This window comes from Zonotrichia leucophrys, chromosome 2 (assembly GCF_028769735.1).
Source record: "Zonotrichia leucophrys gambelii isolate GWCS_2022_RI chromosome 2, RI_Zleu_2.0, whole genome shotgun sequence".
NCBI lineage: Eukaryota > Metazoa > Chordata > Aves > Passeriformes > Passerellidae > Zonotrichia > Zonotrichia leucophrys.
The window spans coordinates 39,246,353-39,266,574 of record NC_088171.1 but is presented as its reverse complement, the minus strand read 5'-3'; the positions used below and the strand labels follow the sequence as shown (position 1 = coordinate 39,266,574).

At 45.0% G+C, this 20,222-nt stretch overlaps 1 protein-coding gene across 5 annotated transcripts in view; it reads right to left on the bottom strand.

Annotated features, from left to right (window-relative positions):
* UBE2E1 (ubiquitin conjugating enzyme E2 E1) overlaps positions 1 to 14,721 on the bottom strand; it is a 45,368-nt gene extending 30,647 nt beyond the window's left edge. Inside the window, exons 1-3 of one of the 5 annotated variants that reach the window (XM_064704629.1) lie at positions 14,533 to 14,721; positions 12,337 to 12,515; positions 10,201 to 10,251 (exon numbers count right to left, since the gene is read on the bottom strand). In XM_064704629.1, coding sequence (XP_064560699.1) covers positions 10,201 to 10,251; positions 12,337 to 12,515; positions 14,533 to 14,712 — 410 coding nt within the window. In that variant the 5' untranslated portion in view covers positions 14,713 to 14,721. Of the gene's footprint in view, positions 1 to 10,200; positions 10,252 to 12,336; positions 12,516 to 13,786; positions 13,934 to 14,360; positions 14,391 to 14,532 lie in introns of those variants that run through there. The other 4 variants (XM_064704630.1, XM_064704631.1, XM_064704634.1 and 1 more) reach the window with 4 other exon arrangements.
* Positions 14,722 to 20,222: the final 5,501 nt, after the last annotated feature.

The following is a 20,222-nucleotide window of genomic DNA, read 5'->3' as shown; positions in this document are numbered from 1 at the left end:
TCCTCAGAATAGGTGATGGTGGATACTCTGTGTAGTCCATTCCCTTTGTAGTCCCTCAGAATCCACAGCCACTGGACTAGGGGTGCTAAAGGGTACTTGCCTGACTTTTCTCTTTGCATCTGTTCCTAGACCTGCTGCTCATGAATTTGTTCAACCCACCTTTGAACATGCTGATACTATCTGCCTCCACAACCTCCTGCAGAAGAGTTTCCAGAACCTCACTACCTACTGGGTAGAAGGACTTAAACTATTCTAAAATGACCTTTAACAGTTTCAGTGAGTATGTGTTTCCAGTATTATGGAATTTACTGAATAACAGCTTTTGCCATACTTCTGTTTCAGTTGCTACAAAAACAAGGTGTGCTCCTTTGGGAGATTCAGTTTCACATGGCCTCCAACAAAATTAATTTGCAACTTCCTATCTTAAATACTAGTCTATTTGTTTGGGATTGACTGAGTCATTTGTTTCTCTCTCCATTTTCTGCCCTCTTCCTCCATTTCTCTGCCGGCCTTTCACTCCCTCTGCTTGTTATCACTTCCTCAGTTTTTTTTTCCCCACTCCTCACACCTCACTGATGTGCTTCTGGGAGGACATGGCTAAAGTCACAAGTGACTCAAGCAGCAGTTCAAGGAGGTCTGCAAAGACACAGTGGGGCACCTGTTACATATATACTTCAAGGTACAGTATGCTGTTCCCATGATAAGATCATATAAGTGCATTCACTTTATTACTAATTTATATTTTATCTCCCAATTTGGGATGCAAACAATCAGGGCAGCAAAACTATTGTTGCAGCTTGTATGCTTTACTGTTTTAAAAATCTACTCATACCCAAGAAGAGGGTGGCCCACAGGTAGTCCTCCCCATCCACCAAGAGGAAGATGCCCTGTCTTCTGTCCCTTACAGTGCAAGGTGCAGAAAGTGGAGCTAAATTGCTGGTGATGAAAAAGCATCAGTCTTGTCTCTACTTCCACGTTTGCTGCAACTATTCCAACAACCAGCACAAAGTCACCCCAGTCACCCTGATGGGCCACCTCTCTCTGCTGTCCCTTATAATCTCCATTAATGCTTTACAACCTTGCTACCTTCAATGATTTTATGTCCTTTTCTGTTCCTCATCTGCAACTCATTCATCTCCCAGTCTTACCAATACCTGCATTCTGATTAACCTCACAAGAGGAGTGAGGGGATGGGAAAATTGGAAAGATGCTATTCAGAAGAAAACATTAAGATTTCACTAGAGATTTCAACCCAGGGATGCAGTGAAAGACAAGCAGCAGGGCAGCTGAAGGCCTGGCACTAGTTACATTCAAAACTCCTAGGTCACTCTTGTCACTACTGTGCATCTTCCTGCCTGATTTCCTAGGTTACAAGGGTGCTGTTGAAATTCAATTTAAAATAAGAAGGAAAGCATCACCACAACTTTAATGCAATGGAGAACTCAGTGAGATTCATGATATTTTGAGACTTAGCATAGCTATTTAAAGCCTTCAGGCTTTTCTCTCTCCCACAGTCACCCAAGTGTAAGGAGGCATAAATACTTTTACCATAACTCAAAGCACTACAAAATACAATGAGAATCTCAAATTAAGAATTACCCCATCAAAAAGAAAGCTAGACAATTCTCACTGATAAATAACTTACAAGGAAGACACTAACTATAAAGGATTGTATGTATCACCGAATTTAGTTCCCTTAAAAAGATTACTAAGACTTATAGAAAACTGTGCAAATACAGTATTACAACTATCTTATTGATCAGAAACTCCTGATAAAATGACCTTGTGTAGTATACTACAGTATTGACCTAATTACTTTAAAACGGGTTATTACAACTGTGTACATTTTAGTCATCTTTCAAAACCTTCTGCAGCAGCTAAACACTGCTTTAATGAAATAAATTACACTTTCTCCACCATTTATAGGCCACTTCTCAGAGCTGCTACACTTGTTCAGAATACAAAAGAACACACTGAAACTTTCTAGAAGTTGTCCACTTGAGAACTGCACATATGTGAAATCCTTAACAGTCATAACCTAAATTAGCACCTTAAAACATCACTGAAGATATTCAAACTGCATCTAAAACCTTTGAGACAATTACCCAGGCAGTCTTCTTTGTAGAACAATCACTGTCTCAAATAAATCTGACAAAGTTCCTTAGACTGTATAAGAATTAGGTTTTTTTAATCAATTCACCAATTGTGAAAAGACACTTTTGATTTCAGAATTAATTTTACTGTCTGGGGGCCTTTTCACTCCTGTGTGCAACTCCTGTGTGACCCCAGGCATCAAAAGAAAACACAGCAAGACCCCTCTCCTGATTTCTCCCAGCAAAACACTGGGATTAGCACACTGACCAAAATATTGCTCAGATACCCACAGCAGAAAAAGTATTAAATATTAGCAGTCCACCTGCTCCAGAAAGCTCCTCCCCATTTTGGTTTTATAATTCTTAGTACCAGATCAAAATTCTCTGTGTTTCCAGCAAGCCCAGCAGCTCCAGAGAGAGAGATGAGCAATCTTTTTAAACAGTCATTTACACTGATACAAAGTACAAAACATATCTACTAACATGCTATCTGATTAGGTCCACACTCCCTTTGACTCTAAAAGTTGAAGCTCCTAAAGGAATTGAGATGTAAACTCCACACTGATTCACAGAAACACAGAAGCAAAGAAATCTAACAGGACTCTACATCATTAACCATACAGCCTCTTTAATCCAATTACTTTGTATTTTCTCTTAAACAAATGAACTGCCAAAACTTGGCCTGGACCCAGTTCTCAAAACAGATCAATTTCGTCTTACCTGATCCATATTTTCAGATGTGAAACTATGGAAGACACTGGAGGGAGTAAGGAGATTCAAACATCACATCTGCCCTGAGCTACAGTCTGCATGCCCAGCTCTCCTTTTCTCCCCCAGCTTCCTTCCCTCAGAGTCCAGGTTAATAAAGAGCACTGCAAATTGGATATTGAAGTTAAGCACCCAGCTCTACAACATCTCCTTGTAATGTCAATTAGCCCCTTACACACAGAAAATATGTATTAAATGCATGGTTGCAACCATTACACTTTCCCCAAATGCCTTGGAATTTTAATTGCCTGTTGCTGAAATTTGCAAATTGGCAAGAGAAACAAGAAAACCCCTCTGAATTCTTGAGCACACAGTGCTTATTTTGACAGTTGTAGTTTATTTATAGTACTTGACAATACATGTTCTCTCCTCGGTTTTTTAACATAATGAAGTGAGCATTCAGACCTCCACTATTAAGCCTCAGAGGGAAAAATAAGTATAAATTTATTTCATTCAAATAAATGTACAGATTGGCAAGATTTTACTTATAATGACTAAATTGCATCATTAATTTAACTTAGTTTGAAGCACTTTGTTTTGAGGAGAAAGCACAGCCCTTAAGTTTGAGCAGGGTGTGTGCCTGCACAGGTGTGCAGTAATCTCTTAGACCCATCCACATGAAATGGTATCCCTTTTTTTAGTACATTAAATGCTTCTGAAAAGGTGCTGCATGGAAGGCTGGTCTGTCATGTACAATTACAGAAGAGTGCAGGCAGAGGCTGCAGAAGTTTCACTACACACAAACTCACTGATAACCTTAATCAGATGTACTGGTGCAGGTGAACTCCGTCTCCATCCCAACACAACCCCCTCCAGCAGCGGGACCAAAGGGAACACGTGCAGACACAATGACACCGGCTCTCAAACCAACCCGTCCTTCAGAAACAACAAGGCCCTGGCAACCTGCTCTTGCTGAAATCTTCAAACACAAACCCATCCTCCTTGATACCCTAGACAAGCCACTTATCCAAGGGTAATTTTGTCTTCATATAAAGAGGCAAGATAGATTCAAGCCCCAAAGTATAAACAGCATACATACATTGTTTCCCATTTAAATCTATGAAGTATCATACACATACAGAGTATGTTTCCTAAAACAAAACCAGACATATAAACTGCTACTATACACATATCCAATATAAAAATCTAGACAAGCAGCACTGGAAATACAACTGAAAAACCAAACAAGACTGTGTAACCAAGAGGAAATACAAGAATTTGTCAGATAAAATATATATGCAGCATCATAAACACAGTTGCACAGTGCCCTCCAAGGGCAGCAAAACTGAAAGTCAAATAATAAAATTAAGTGGTATACAAGGGAGGGTGCACAGAAGGGATTTCAATCCTCTTTGTTCTTAGCCATGATACAATTTCACAGCCGCTCTCAAGATTCATCGTTTCCATGTTTGGCATGCAAGAGCACAGAACGCAGTTCATTTGGGAATTACCCAGCCAGGACATGCAAAGCAAAATCTACCACAGCATCAGCCAGCTCCTGCCACAGTGTCCAAACAGCCTGGCCATCAAAACATTTCTGACAGTTAAAATAAAAACAGAAGTGGCTTCAGAAAAGTTAATTCCTGTAATATTAACTAATCGATCCTCAGCAAAGGAACTGCTCTGTGCAGCCTTTGTCTGAGCACATCGGGCAGGGGACTTTGCCTGCAGGAGCTGCTACCTCCACGTACTTAAATTCAGCCAGTGTAGAAATGTATTATTTTTATGGTTTGCAAGCTAGACCATACACAGCTGCAGAGGATCTCTAAATTAGTTAATACACCATTTCAAAAGGAAGAGTTATTTCTCCAGGGATCATGTGCCAAACAAAGCAGGGAGGGAATGCTGAACTGCTGGTAGTTTATATGACAAAAGATATTTTTCAACTACACACAGCACTAATTATGTAGGTCCTTCCTATCCTACATCTGGAAACTTATCACAGAAAACACTCACATTTTCAACACAATACGAGTTGAAAAAAGAAAAAAAAAAGACTTCTAATACCACTTTTGTAAGCTGATAATTTCACTTTCTTTAAAGGTGATAATATTTTTTTTATTTCTACAAGGAAGCAAAAGCTGGCATTTGTGTCATTCCTGACCTAATAATTTGACTGGGCACACTAAGGAAAAAAGTCATAATGAAATCAAACTCAGAAAATGTAAAACCGGAAAGTTGATGCTATAGAATACAATACTGCTCAGGAAGGGCTATTTCACACATGAAAATAACAAAACCAACACTGATGTTAGAGTTTAACAGTGACAATTCATCCTTAAATAATATGCTAGATTTAAAAGCAAAAGCACTTAAAGCATTATTGGAGTTGAAAGTATTGAAAAAATACATTTGTAAAAAAATTACAAGCACCATAAAAAACAAATGTAAGCAAGACAAATGCCACACCTGCATGGTATGTAGATGAAATATATTAATTATAATATGAAACTGTTGAGTTCAAAACTGCCTTTGAGCCACACATTTTATGCAGACTTCTCTCAAGCCAAGAAATCTTAATTCCACACTGCAAAGTTTTGAGAACTATTAATGTTCCATACGTTGTAACGGAGAGCACTTCTCCCCACCATCTTTACTGAGACACATATTTATTAAGTGCTGACAGTTAACTTTCACAAGGCTCTCAAGGAGATCTGGTCCTTATTCTGTAAATTGACAAAAACTGGGCTGAAGGTGCCAAAAAACACAACTGTATTTTATTATTATTTAAATAATGAATTTGTGATAGCATTTGAAGCAATGGAAAGCCCTGCAGGCAAATGCCTCCTTCAACAAAGGTTTGAAAATTATTTTTGTTTAAATAACAGCTGGTCTCGCCTATATGGACTTAAATGAGCCATGTGGAGACAAACTTGTTTCAGTTTAGCTAAGATAGATGAAAAAACATTAAGTCCAGTTAATATCCATTTTGGTCCATCTACACAGATGGGAAAAATAACATTAAATTACCATGCTTACATACAGTCAATACCAGACACCCAATAAAGCACAAATTCAAAGCTTTATGCTCATAATTGCAACTGATGCACACAGTTCCAGCAGAACAGCTCAGCTGCAAGTCAGCTAGAAACAAAAGAAATTTACATTAATTTCTCCACTTTGCCAGAGACTTCCTATATGACTTTAGACAAGTCATTTGTTTTTTGTGGGTTGTAACTCCCCACCCCTAAAAATGGGGAAAACCACTTGTTCCATAACCTCACATCAATAAGCAGATCTACCATGAAGAGACGCTTAGATACCAAGGTTGAATAAATTACACAAAAGGAATAAAGAGCACTTAAAGCTTGAATTAACTTCTCTTAAAGCTTTGGACACCTCATCACTGAGACAGAAGGTCTCAGACAAAGCTTCTGCACAGCACTCCTAAGAGTTACCAGCAAACAAAAGTCAGGACTGCTTACATAGCAAGGTAGAACTGTATTTTGACATCTGCAGACCCAAAGCAAAGGCATGACACCTCCTCTGTCATTGCATATATGATAGACCAAAAGTAAGAAGTTTCTAGTTACCTTCTTTGAGCTCTAAAACTGGAGTTAAACTCTCTGATATAAAACAAAACAGGAGAAGAGATCACCAGATACAATCTCAAAAGATTTTAAACACTTTAGGTCCAAACAGTCCTTCTCCAATTCGTCTTAACCACTAACCACCTTTTGAACTTGAAAGTCATACTTAACTTTCATAACTCAGTATTAATATCGGGAGTCAAATCATCTTGCAGAAATTAAACTCCAGAGCACTGGCCCACTGAAAATAATGAAGAGGACTAAAATCTATTCAGAAGTAGCTGCCAAACATACATTACACTAGGACAGTCATGAGGATGCAGCACTGGTCCCAGCAGGAACCCATGAATTTGCAACATGTATTAAATATATCTTTTTAGAAAATGTTTTCAAGTCCAAAAACCTGCGTTTTAAATGCAGGCCAAACAGAGACTGTTTCCACGCACATATTCTGCGCCTCTGCACAACTAACTGCACTAGCCTGTGAAAATCAAAATCACAGCCTGAGGAAGCAGACACAGGGAGTATGAGAAATGAACCAGCCAGTGACACACAAGCCCAGGTAAATTTTGGGGGACACAGCAAGCTATGGAAAAACCAGAAGCAAGGAGAGGCCCAGCAAGTGCTGAGGAGAGAGGAAGTTCTGGAATAAGCTTCCCCTCATATTACCCACATATGCGTAAAAACCACACAGCTGCTCAATCACAGGGTGTTGAGTGTGCTTGGGGTTTGGGTTTCTTGGTTTTTGTTCTTTAAACAGATGATCTGTGGGTTACATACATGAAAATACAGACATTGAAAGCTACAAAAATAAAAATGAAACATTTATTTTTAATCTATTTTGTTTGAAATGTCAAATGGTTGTCATTATTTGTAATTGCATCTTGCATGTCATGTTTTATAAGAAGAAAAATACCTCATGTAAGATATGGTAAAACAGTTACTAAAAATCATTCACAACCTGAACCTTTATCTTTCAATATGCAGAGCTGCTCTGGGATGTGTTAAATATCTTGAACTCCCATTACTGCAATAAGACTGAAAGAGTAACACTATTTTGCAGTGAGGCCAAAAATTAAAGCACAGCCAACCATGAACTTACATCAAATGCCAGACATAGAACAGGGGAAAATACAAACATAGTAGTAGGGGGTGAAAGAACAGATGTCCAGAAAAAGAAAAATGATTGTGGTGTTTCCAACATAACACAGGATACAGTTTCGGACAAACACTTTCAAATGTGAAAATGTTGAGGCTTTGGCAACCCCTAAAACTGACAGTACAACAGGTAGCATATGACATCATACATAATGCCCTAAGATTAAACTTACAGGAAAGAGTGAGATGCCTAAAAGGAGAGGACTGGCCTCTCCTCCAGTGACAAAAAGTCTGTAGAGGCACAAAGGCAACAGAGATATGAGGGGCAGGAGGTCAGAGGAAAGGTTAGAATAAGCAAAGTCATAAAGGCAGGAAATTGAAACTAAGTTCTCAAACTATGTATTTAATACCTCCTTCACAGCATGCCAGTAATGCTCATACGAAAGGAAAAAGTATAAAGCAAAGCAGTGACACTGTTAGCAGGCTTCCCAAGAACAAATTCTGGCAACCTCAAACATCATACAGCAACCAGAGTCTCTCATTTGCTTAATCTCCTCATAGTCATAAATTGACTATTTCCAATTTTTTTTTTCTTTCCACAAGAGGTGAACTTTCCCCACAACTGCACTAGCTAAAACTCATCTCACTGTTGTGGCAATCGGCACCTGCCTGCCCTTTTACAAACCAGCCACTACTGGGACAAACCCCCAGCGCTTGACTGCACAACTGGAGCCTCCTTAGCCATAAGTAGAGCTGCTCTTCTTGGCTCTCAGCACCGTGTTTACACGAGTAGGATGACTTCACCCCAAGATGAGCAATACCAAAACTCCTTTGGTCACGCATACACATACAACAAACCCCTCCACTCACGTTTTCCTACCTATCAACATATTAAAAGGCAGTAACAACTACACCAGTTCCATGCATTACTTGCAGGAGTTGCCAGCCTTCACTGTCACTCATCTGAAAGTCAAAAGGAATGCAGAATACTTATAACTCCACTATGGATGAAGATTAATCATTGCTATTTGTACTACACGCTAATTTTTACCATTAGAAATATTTGTAAAGGCTGAAATAACACAAACTTACTATGTGGGCCTTGAAACACGTTATCTTCAATAGTCTATGTAATTAAAAAAGAAAAACCAAAACTATACTGTATTTTGCTAAGCAGTCTTCTAGTTCATCTTTACCTGTGAATGAATCTAATTAAAACAAGGACAAATTAGGGTTCTACTATCATTTACACGAACCTTCAGAAGAAACATGCAATCTAATGTACTCATATACTATCACAGCTTTTGGATAGACTTGCCTGAAGTCCCAGCACCTTGACTATCCAGAAAATTAGTGTTTCTGCCTAGTTTCAAACTAACACCAGCACACTCAGTTTTCTAGAGAGCAAGCGTCTGAGATGTGCTTCTGTGTTTCTTTCCCATGAAAATCAGATTAAAGTGGGAGGAGGAGGGAAAAGCATGTGGACTTCGTCCTGACACGGAGCTAGGACGCACACGGGACAGACATCTCCAGCCCAAGAACTGGAAATTTTATAATATTCAGGTAAGTCATTACTGTCCCTAAAAAAGTATTGTCACAAATAAAGATTTCAAAACTTACTGGTTATCATCCCAACAACAGCACAAAAATCTTCTTAGTATCAGATTAGATGTCACACATCACATTCAATCTCTCCTTCAATTAATTATGATCCTAGGGACTGGTACTGAAAGGATGGCTCTGGATCTGTCAGGGTAACTCTTGTGCTAATGCCTCCCCACAGACTAACAGTGGCAAAAAGCTTCAATAAAAAGGTTCATGTACATTTGTGGGTGGAAACTCAATACGAAAAAGACCAATTTAAACAGTTATTTATAAACATAATTTTCTCTGATTTCTGCCATAACCAACATCAAAAGACATCAAACCTCAGCTACAGCAAGAAGGCGGGAACAAGAGTTATGTGTTGGCAACTACAGCAAACACAGACCAGACTGAAAGCCTCTTTCCTCTTGGATGAGCAAGTATAACTAAAGATGTTACACTACTACTGCCTCCTCTCCAAATGCAAAGAGGTCCAGCAACACCATGCAATGAAACAAATCAACCTGCCAGAGGTTTTAAAAAAACAATGTAAGTTTCTAAAACATACCTAAAAACAAGCTGCTTTATAAAGGGCAACAGAATATCCCTGCTTTCTGTTTCATCAGCTAAGATGTATGTTCCAGTGGGGCACCCACTGAGTGACGAATTTGCACTTCATTTCCACTGTCAGCTGCTGTTCACAACAGAACTCTGAACTAAAAACCTCAGAGCATTCTCTGCTTCCTTGGCAGGACTCTTATTTATATAAGATTAGTGCAGTCAGGCATTAGATTTATAAACCAAACCAAAAACAAACAAGAAGAAAGTTTTCACACTCCTCTTTAAAAACCAGTTTCTGAAACGTACACACACAAAACAATATAACATATTGACCTGCAATTGTTAAAAAAACAAAACAACCCCCAAAACAAACAGAAAACTGGTCAAAATACATACAATCTCTGGAGGTATCCCCTCCTGGAAACTATTTAAAGCATTCACAAAAGTACTGTGGATGGAGCCGTTCCTCTGCTCCATCCAGAGCCTCTGAGGGCAGTTACAACACACAGGCACACTTCAGCCCCTCTCCTTCCCCCACCCTCCTCACGTAAGGAATCGACACCAACCTGCAGTTGGGAGGTGGATCTAAGGTGATGTCAGCCAATTCCTTCTGAATCCTGTGGCAATAAAGCAAGAAGGAACAAAGGTAAGTCACTGAGTGGGACAGCAGTTAACACATTCTCCTTGCAGACATACTGTCACTGTGAGCTTGCCACAGCACGTAAGGGAGGTGCTCTCAACTGTGGCCTCCCACCAGTGCAAACCCCCTCAGCAGGACAGGCGCCCTGCCCTGTTAAAGAGACAGGCAGAAAAGCACACAGGCATCGTGCACTGAACCCAGACAGGTGCACCCCTTTGCACTCCCACAAAGATGCCAATCACACAGTGGAAAAGACTGTCCTCTTTGCTCTGCCAACCAGCCTGTAAGTGAGGGGGAACCTCTGCAAATGTGATGCACCAAGAGGAAACTGCAGCCTGGAAAAGAATTTTGTCTTACGGGATTGAGAGAAACAGTCATTGCCAAATTGGCTCCCTCCTCTCTCCCCAGCTTCTCATCACCATCCTGAGAAAAAAAATCCACAGCCCTGAGGGAGTCAATAACTGCGCCATTCTCAAGGACACTTTAAGGAAGGTGAATGTCTATTTCTGACGCTCCTGCACTTCCTACCACCTTCAATTCTTCCTTCTCTTCACCCTCAAGAGCCACACAACACCCCCATGTCCCCTCCCTAGGACTCCAGACGCTCCCTCTCTCCCCTGTGCTCAGCCAACACCCTGTCCTCTCAGCCCAGACTATTCTGGGCTCACGCTGCTTCTGCCACAAAACGCCCAACCAGCTATCATCCTCTTCCCTGGAGTCCCATTACTGTCACTCAGGCTTTCCTTCCAGATCTCCCCACCCAGCACTCAGCTTGCCTCCCTTCTCCTTTAAACTCAGCCAGCATCTCCTGCCACTTGTCACACACAAGAACCACAGCCTTTCCACAGGAGGCAGTTTAAAATCTTCTCCTTAGAACAGCGAAGGGCACAACACGTAAACAGTGCTTGCCACTATCTATGTCAGTTTGCCATGGAAACCTGCTGAGTGGAGATCTGGAATAACCAAACCACCTAAATTCTACAAAGCCACAGAGAACTCAGTTGCTACGACAGGGCATTTGCATAAAACCCCAGTCACTTTAGACACCTACTGATACAACCTCTCTGCTGCTTGGCAGAGCTCTTCAGTGAGATGGTTTATTATTCTTACTGAAGTACTGCAAGTTTGCTTGAAAACCTCCATTTGTCAGCTTAGCTCCCTGGAGCAGGATGGTGCTGAACTCAGGTGACACACAGAAAAAATAAGAAAGGGTAACTTTAAAAAAAATTAGCAGCTCCAAGAGTCTGTCCAAGTGAAGAAAACTGCCACAGCTGTTCTGCAATTCCTGTTCTATGCAGGTGTCTCTCTCTACACATTATTCTGGAATAAAAATTACTTTATTCTCAAAAAAAGCCCAAAGTCACTCTGGGCTGTGAGCAAAGATTATTTTAGAGGAGAATGTCCACAAGTGGGCCTGCTGTGGATTATTTATTCCAGTTAGCATCCAACCATACACAGAAAATTCGATATAAGAGATGAGCAGACAAAAATAACAGTAATGTATTTGTTGGTAAAGATCTGGGGCTATATTACACCCCTCGCACTGCAGCGCACTCCTCCAAATCAAGCAAACCCAAAACTTCACAAACATTAATTCATCTCCAAATCAGTTCTGGAAAGAAAAAAAGACACTCTGGACTCTAACCCACAAGAGAGTGAAACATGTTGAAATGCAATGCCTTGCTTGGGACCATCTAGCTTCCAGTAGCAGACAAAAAAAAAAAGGTCTAAATGTCAATCCTACACCATTCCCACAACAAATGCAAGTCAGGAAAAAGGAAAAGACGGCAGAAATAATTGAGGGTCAGAATAACAGCCCAGAAGAAGAAAAGCCAGGAAAATATTTGGAACAAGCAGGAAGAGGGACCAGAAAGCAGTGAAGTTGGGCAGACACTCACTGCAGCAAGACACTGAAAAAAGTGAGACAATAGCAGCTTCACGCAGAAAGGTTGAGCACAAGGGCTAGGGATGAGGACTGGGAGCAGCAGGGGAACAGCGCAAAATAAAATGAGGAAGAAGGGAAGATGCAACAAACCAGTGAGAAAACTGACTGCAGCCTCACCTCTTGGCACTGGTAGATAGCAGTTTAGAGTTTTTACTCATGCTGACTTTGCTTTCCTTCTTCTTAGGCGTGCTTGTCTCTTTCTCTGTCTGTTGGTTGGAGGATGAAGATGAGGAGGAGCTGGTGCTGGCCCTCGAATCGTCATCCGACATAGCGACCCCCCCACCACACACCCCAACCTGGAGAGGAGACACCATGGGGCGTGGGGAACAAACAGTGAACACAAACACACACAGAGAAAGGCTGCTGACAATCTCGATCTGTGTTTGGGTCATGCTCCTTTTAAAGGATCCTCGTGTCTCCCTCTCCTGTCTAGGCCCTACAGCCATAGCAGGAGGAGCAATAGCTTCCCTTGCACTAGTAACACCGAGGAGCAGGGGAAAAGGGACTTTAAAAGCTTCCTCTCAGAAAGCAAGTGCGGAATGAGAGGAGACTGGAACGAGGACAACTGCGAGGATCAGGGAAGCTCAAAGCAATTCTTTCTAATCTCCCCCAAACTGCACACACAAGAGGAGCCATCACCACCACCCACCACTATCGAGCCTAGGGGTGTAGGAGATAAAAATGGCACAGCTCCGGTCCCTTGGGTTCCCGGGAGGCACGTGGGGGAGGCAGGAAGGGACGAGGCCAGGGGGGTGCCCGTCGCCAGTTCTAAAATGGAAGTGGGGCATCACTGGCAACACAGGGAAGACCCTGGCAGATGTGTGACCTGTGGCGGGGAAACCCCTGCCTGCTGGATATCCCCTGTCTGTGGGATCGGGCGTTGGAAGCCGTGAGGGGAGGCGGGCAGGACGGGAGCAAACCAAGGGGAAGGGCTGAGCAGGGAGTGGGGTGCACTGGTGGCACCCACCGAGGCCCACAGCACCGAGGGGCATGTGCCAGAGGAGGGGGAAGGGAGCAGAGGGTCTGTGCCGGGGGGGACGCGGGGGAAAGGAGGACCAGGGCCTACGAGGGGCGAGAGGGGAGGCCGGTGCCAGGGAGGGGGGCAGCGGGGGCCAGGGGGAGGCAGCCCGGGTCCATGCGGGCACCCCGGGGGCACGAGGGAGGAGGGCGAGCACGGCGGGCTGCCGAGGGCAGGTCCGCACCGAGAGAGGCGAGAAGCCGTCGGGAGGGATGGGGGGGGCCGGCAGGGCACCCCGGGAGAGTTCGGGGGAAGGGCTCCGGGGACAGCCGCGGGCCCGAGGGGGAGGGGGGGGCGACACACGGCCGCCTCCCTCTGAGGGCCACGGGCCCCCAGGGAGCTCCCCTGCCCCCGCTGGCCGAGAGCCGGAGGGGGCCCGGCCGAGCTGCCCCGGCCGCGGGCCCGCAGGGCCGGGGGACAGCGGTACCTGACAGCCCCGGGCGCGACCCCCCTGCCCCGCCGGCTGCCGCCCCATCGCCGGGCCGCGGCCGGCCCTGCCCCTCGCCCCTGTCCCCGGGGAGGGCGGCGGGGGGTGCCCCGTCCCCCTACCTCTCCCTTTGTGTCTGGCTGCTCCTCCTCGGTGCGGCTGGGCCTGGCCACTCGTGTCTCTCTCGCTGGGAGAGAAGCGGAAGTGCTGCAACAGCAACTATTAAACAGGCAATGGCTTCCCTGGCTGCCTCCCCCACCGCCGAGCGGGGCTGGGGGGCGGCGGGGCCGGGGCGCCACCCGGTGCGGAGCGGGGGGCGGCGGGGGCGGGCGGCGGAGCCTCAGCTCCGGGGATGGAGGGGGATCCCGGCCGCCACGGCCCCCTCTCTTTCCCTTCCCCCCGGAGAGGGAAGAAAGGGGCACACGGAGGGGGACGTGAGTTTTTAATGGAGACCCTCTGAAAAGTAACCTGCAGCGGTGTCGGGGGGCACAGAGATAGGCGCCCTTCCCGGCTCCGCTGCTGCTTCCGTGCGAGAGCCCCGCGGGGACGCGGTGGAAGCAGGTGGCTGGGAGAGGGGCAGCTCCCGGGGCTGCTTTTTTTAAGGCTCAGAGGGGGTGTTAGACTCGGCGCGGGGGCTGCTTGCTTTCCTCCTATTCTCAGAACTGTTTCAACCCCAAAGCTTCCCCCCTGCCTCACCTGCTTTGTCCCTCCGGCGGCAGCAGCAACTTCTCACCTGTCTCAGTTTGAAAGCAATAAGGGGAAAAAAGAAAGGGGAAAAAAAAAAAAAAAAAAAGGAGCCTAGCCCAAAGCCCACTCGCCCCCACCAATCCAAGCAAAAGGAATCCCCGGCAGCTTTCCCGTCTCTCACCTGTTTCAGCCCTAAAGCAGCAGCTGTGTCCTCCCTTCCCTCCCCCGGCTCAGCCCTGAACCAGCAGCAGGAGCAGCCGCTTCCCACTCGCCCTCGCCCGGAGTTCAGGATTCCATTGTCCCCCACACTGCATTTGGTGACATCACTGACACACAAAGAAGGGGCACTTCGTGATGTCATCAACGCATGCTGGGAGAGAAAACAAAATTCTGGGCTTGGCAACGGCACCACTAAAACACAGGCGCACACAGATACACACACAGACCTTTCAATTTTCCAAAGGTAAAAGTGTTGGGGATTTTTTTTTCCCCCAGTCCCCTGATGGGGAGCCCGTCTGCGGAAAAAGGCGTGTTGTATTCGCTAGCGTGTTGTAATCGCGAGGCGATTTACTTATTTCTCCGAAACCTCTGCCGTCCATCTCTCGCTCCCTGTCCACCCAAGGCAGAAAAGTGATTTGGCCGGAGCGACCCTCCGCCCCCGGCCCAGGCGCGGGCAGCAGCCCCGGTGGGCAGCCGCGGCTCTTCCTGGAGGTGCCGGACCCACTCGGGAAGGGACAATGGGGACCAGCATTCCCACCGACCTCACCCGGGGCACATTTGGCTCGCTGCCGCCAGTTTCCACAGCCTATCGAGGGATCGCCTATCGAGTTACTTGGTGTCTTCAGTGGCCGAAAATACACTGGACTGTCACCACCACGCAGCACGATAATGGATCGGAGTTTGTATGTCACCCTTTCTCCCACGGGAGGACCTCGAGGTGATCCGCAGGCACACAGCACCGCTGGCTCCACAGGGCGCTGTTACGACACGACACCTGGGGAGTCCCGAGGGGTCAATTACAGAACCGAAGCCGCAGGAGCGGCGGGGGACCGGGGAGGGGGGACATCCCAAGGCTGGGCATCTCCGCTTGGCAGCGGCCGTGGGGGGGGCGGGGGCAGCCGAGGGGGCTCCTCCTGAAGCCCGGGCTCCCCGTCCGACGCTGCCCGCGCTGCCCACTCGTTCCCGGGCTGCCAACATGGCCCCAGTGGCGGGCGCGGGTCCCTCCCCGTTCCCCCGGCGGGCGGCCGTGCCCATCCGCTGCCCCCGGGCTCCCGTGGGAGCCGTGGTGTGGAGCTGCCCCTGGGAAGAGCCTGCCCCTTAGCCAGGGCGGGTGCTTGAGTGGGGATGGAAGCCTCCAGGCTGGGATCGGATAGTGGGTGCCTGTGGCTTCATTTGGGGTCAGCTGTCAGCCAGGCTGCCTGGGGATGCCGAGCCCTTCCTCCTTGGGACAGCAGCTTCACACTTTGTGACTCAACACAAGGATCTGCTCATGGCACTGGCTTTTCACCTTTTATGTCCTGTGATCTTTGAGCCAGAGGTACCCCTAGAGTGGACATCCTTGCAGGGACAGTCGTTTCCTCTGTCACCCTCTCCTCTGCTTCCTTGGGCTTCTGCATCTGCTGCTTCTCTCTCTTTCTCTTCCTCACCCATTTTCTGCACACATCTCAGCAGCACCTCATTTCCCCTGGGCCAGTCCCTAATCTACCTACACTCCCCAAACTTGCTGCCTGGTCTCCTGTTTGAGACATGGAGGGTGCTAGATATGTACACCCCAGTGACACTGCGAGTGTCACCCTGACAACAGAAGGAATTCCACTGCAGTGTCACGCTTAAATGGTCTTTGTGTGTGGGTTTTGATTTTGGGGAGTTTTCCCCTGCTAACCGTGCCCTTCAGTCTTTATTGCCTGTAGTTGTACTAGGCTTCAGTGAATTTCTTCCAAAAACAGTTTGCTAGCAGAGACAATCTGTCCAGTTTGACCAGTGGGAATGATGCTTTGGAAGCTATGGTCATCCTACCTTCTGTAGGAAGGAACTGTAGAGCTGTGGTATCTCCACCATTGACCATGGCCCTGAAGACATATAATAAATGTAATGAAAACTGGCATTTAGATAAAGGTGGATGATCTGATTACTTCATGCCCCTCATTGGCCAAACGGGGTCAGAGTTCAGCTCCTGAAAACTGCGATGAGCCCCTCTGCCAGCATTTTCCTAACTGACCCAGGGGGCTGTGGATGATGGGGCTGGCAGTATGGTGCTGTGTGTCAGCTGACAAATGCCAAAGATGTGAGGACACATCCAAAGATGTGAGAGCAAAGTGGTCAGGCTTAGCAAATTTCACTGCTTATATGGAATAGCTCTTTAAAAACAGAATATCTTCATTTTTATCGCGAAAAACAAACAAAAAAAAACCAAAAAAAAAAACCCCAAAAAAGCCCCCAACAAACCATACCGAAACAAAAAATAATTTAAAAAAAACAAACAAAAAACCCTCCCAAAAACTCCAGCTCTTTCCTGTTGTCACAGGAAACCTTCAGTGAAGTCAAGTGAGATATTAATAATGAAAGCCCTGCAGTTCTGTAAGAAGGGACAAGTGTAAATATTGCTACAAAATCACACAGGCACTTTTGCTATATTATGTTAATAATCTTGGTAGGGGGTTATCTGTAGATTAACCTTTTCTGTAGCACACAATCCTTGGTAACCCTGTTCAAAGTAATAATATGATAACCAGCAGCAGCAGTTATTTACTTTGAAGCCTACCCAAAAAATGCTTTTGCTGAAAGCACCTACTAATGTCAGCGCTTGAGCAGCTGTTACAGTGGCAACTCCCATTTTATGACTCACCTCCTAGGTCAGGGCTAGGATCAGCAACGGGCTGTTCCCCTGTGTTAGCCATGCCATACCCAGAGAGAGAGGGAGCCAAGAAGCCCACTTCTATGCTCAGAAATGTTTTTGCAGCTTGCCCTTCTTCCATGCTTGGCCTCTCAGCTCTGCACAGACATGGAAAAAAGGGAAGAGAGTGTAGGACATGATTATTTTTCCACCAAATGGAAGAACTACCTCCTTTATTCAACCTCATACCTCCTTGGGAATTCTGACAAAATGCCACTGATCTGCTTCTATTTCTTTCCTGTAAAGTGTGTGCACTTTATTGGGTGAGCTTTCCTTCTTATCAGTGCTTCCTCTTCCTGTTTCCTTAGTTTTGCTTTGGTTGTGTTTTTTTTTTTTTTTTTATTTTCTTGGCTAAGTTGTGCAAAGAACTTGCAGAGGAAAACTGACCCAGAATATTAATTTTCCCTGTGCCCCAAGCTTTTTTAATCGATGGCACTAGTTCAGTGCAGCAACTGAATAGGATTAGTCACTTTTCCCTCTGGACTGAGTTTGGAGGAGGCTGAAAAGATAGATGACTGGAATCGAGTTGCCTTTAGGGCATTGAGCTTAATTCACAACAGAAGGTAGCTAGTTGAAATCGCTCTGAGTCTTCTGCTGAGGGAAGGTGACTCAGATTAGTCCTTTTGTACCATCTCAGTTCTAAATAAAGTTTCAGCATTATTTTAGCTGGTCTGTGTCTGAGCCAAGGCACCTTATATTTCCAGCAATTCCAGTGAGTTCTGCATCAGACCTTTTGTGGCGAGCAGAAAGAAATTATCATTTCTTTGGCTCTCCTAATGTCAGCTTGCTGGTAATATCATGCTTGCAAGTGACAGTGGCAAAGTGAGAAACATGCTGACACCTCACACAGTCCTGTGATGACACACTTTGTCCTTTCTGGGTGACCCTGTGATACAAAGTGATGTGGCAAGGAAAAGTTACAATAAGCTCAGGACTTACGATACAACTATTTGAATAAAGCTAGACAGAAACTCTTCCAAAAGAGGAAGGAACTTGATTGAAATGAGACAAAACGTAACAGAGAAAACACAAGTGGCCCAAGTATGTGACATAAGATAGTGAATTTACACATTGGTTTCCTGTTCACAACTATCTTGCCATAACTTAATGATGCATCAACTAATGCTTCAACTTCCCTTGCTGTAATTTTCTCACATAATATAGCTCTTAGCCCTTAGAATTATATATTTTTCAGTTCCTTACAGAAGAATGAAAGGATCCACAAGCAGAAAAAGACTTGTTTCCTATTCTTTTGTTCCAGTACAAAAGAGGACTTGTTGTGAAGGAAAAGTTTAGGTCTCATTGTCAGACTCTTGCTATTTACTACTTGGTTTTGGTTCTGTTTGAGGTTAGTCCTGGGACCTGAAGGCCTGTCTGGGACACTCGGTGTGGACAGAAATGCCTGAGATCTGTTACATGTTTTTGCTTTGTTAAGTCCTGACTAAACCCCTGTAGATACAGAGACTGGCCAGCAATTAATTCCAAAAGCTTAAGCAGAGAAATATAGCTGCCTATAATTCTACATATCTTCTACCTCTACTGTGCTCCTTTTGTGCATCTCCTGGTATATGGTCTGGTTCGTTTTGGTAATTGAAAAACTGGGGATGCTTAGATCAATTCAATTTCACAGCCTCATAAGAAGTTTCACAAGATATATTTCCAGGGGATTCTGCCTCACTTCCAGGTGATAAGATTGAGTCTTAGAATTGCTTTACCTTGAAGATAGAATGATTCACTGCTTTCTCAGTTTGCCCAATCTATAGCTATTACTTAGCAATCAAGACTGAGATATGTGGTGCTTCCCTTGTCTGTGTTTCTGGCACTGACTCCATATTTCTGATCTTCATTTCCTATCCTGTAAAAAAAGAGAATTATATTTATCTGGAATTAGACTAAAAGTATAAATAGAGGCACGCATTCAGAATTCACTCATAGCCACTCATTAGACATTTTTGTCGCTTCCTTTTTTGTGCCTGATGGATTGATCTCCTTTTCTGCAGAATGCTGCCTCTCTGTGCTTCCAGTGGTCTCTTGTGCTTCCTTTGGGCTTTGCAATAGCTGGCTCTGCTTTTCTTCATGGAATCATAAAATGGTTTAGTTGGAGGGCACTTTAAAGATCACCTAGTTCCAACTCCCCTGCCATGGGCAGGGACACTTTCCACTAGACCAGGTTGCTCAAAGCCCCATCTGGGTTCCCTGGATTGCTGTATTCCAGACTCTTTGGCTTTTCTGTTCTGGCAGTGCATGCTCCCCTAGGTCAGATGTTTTCCCTGTTTCTGCTGATTTTTCAGTTTTTACAGGAACTGTTACTTTATTGATCATCAGCAGCTTTCCCTTTCTACATACCCGTTTTCCTTGGCAGCATCACTCAGATTCTGAAGAAACCCAGATAGTGGAGAGATTATACTAGACTGAGCAGTAAATGGACAATCATCAAACAGTGCTGCCACAGGAAAGATCCCAGGATGATGGCATACCTGTTGTCAAGTGCTCTGGAAGAGATGAAAGACATGGGCCAACATGACCCAGACAAATGGACTCCCAGAAATGATCAGGGTCAAACTGCATCAAATACACTGCTTTTGCCTCTCTTCTCTTGCTTGCACGCAGGAAAGTAAAACTTGTGTTTGCTTTTTATTTGTCACCACTAAGTTGTCAATGGCAGTGTCCACTGCTGGAGCAAATCCATAGCTGGCGGATGGTTAGGTTATGACATGCCTATGCTGGGATAACAGCAGGTGTAGCCCAGTAAAAGCCAGTCTAAAAGATTGGTTTGCCAGCACAGAGTGCACCTCCTGACACTGTGTTTGGTCTGTACAGCTGTATTGCCTGCACTGCTATCCAAGATATCTTTTCTGGTGTAAGCTTAACCTCGGAGTGCTTCTGTCTTGAAACAAAATAGTCAGATAGGGGAACTACTGTAGATGGTTTATTAATAGTGTAGGCTCACAGTTTATGCCTCTGCCTTTTGTCACTTT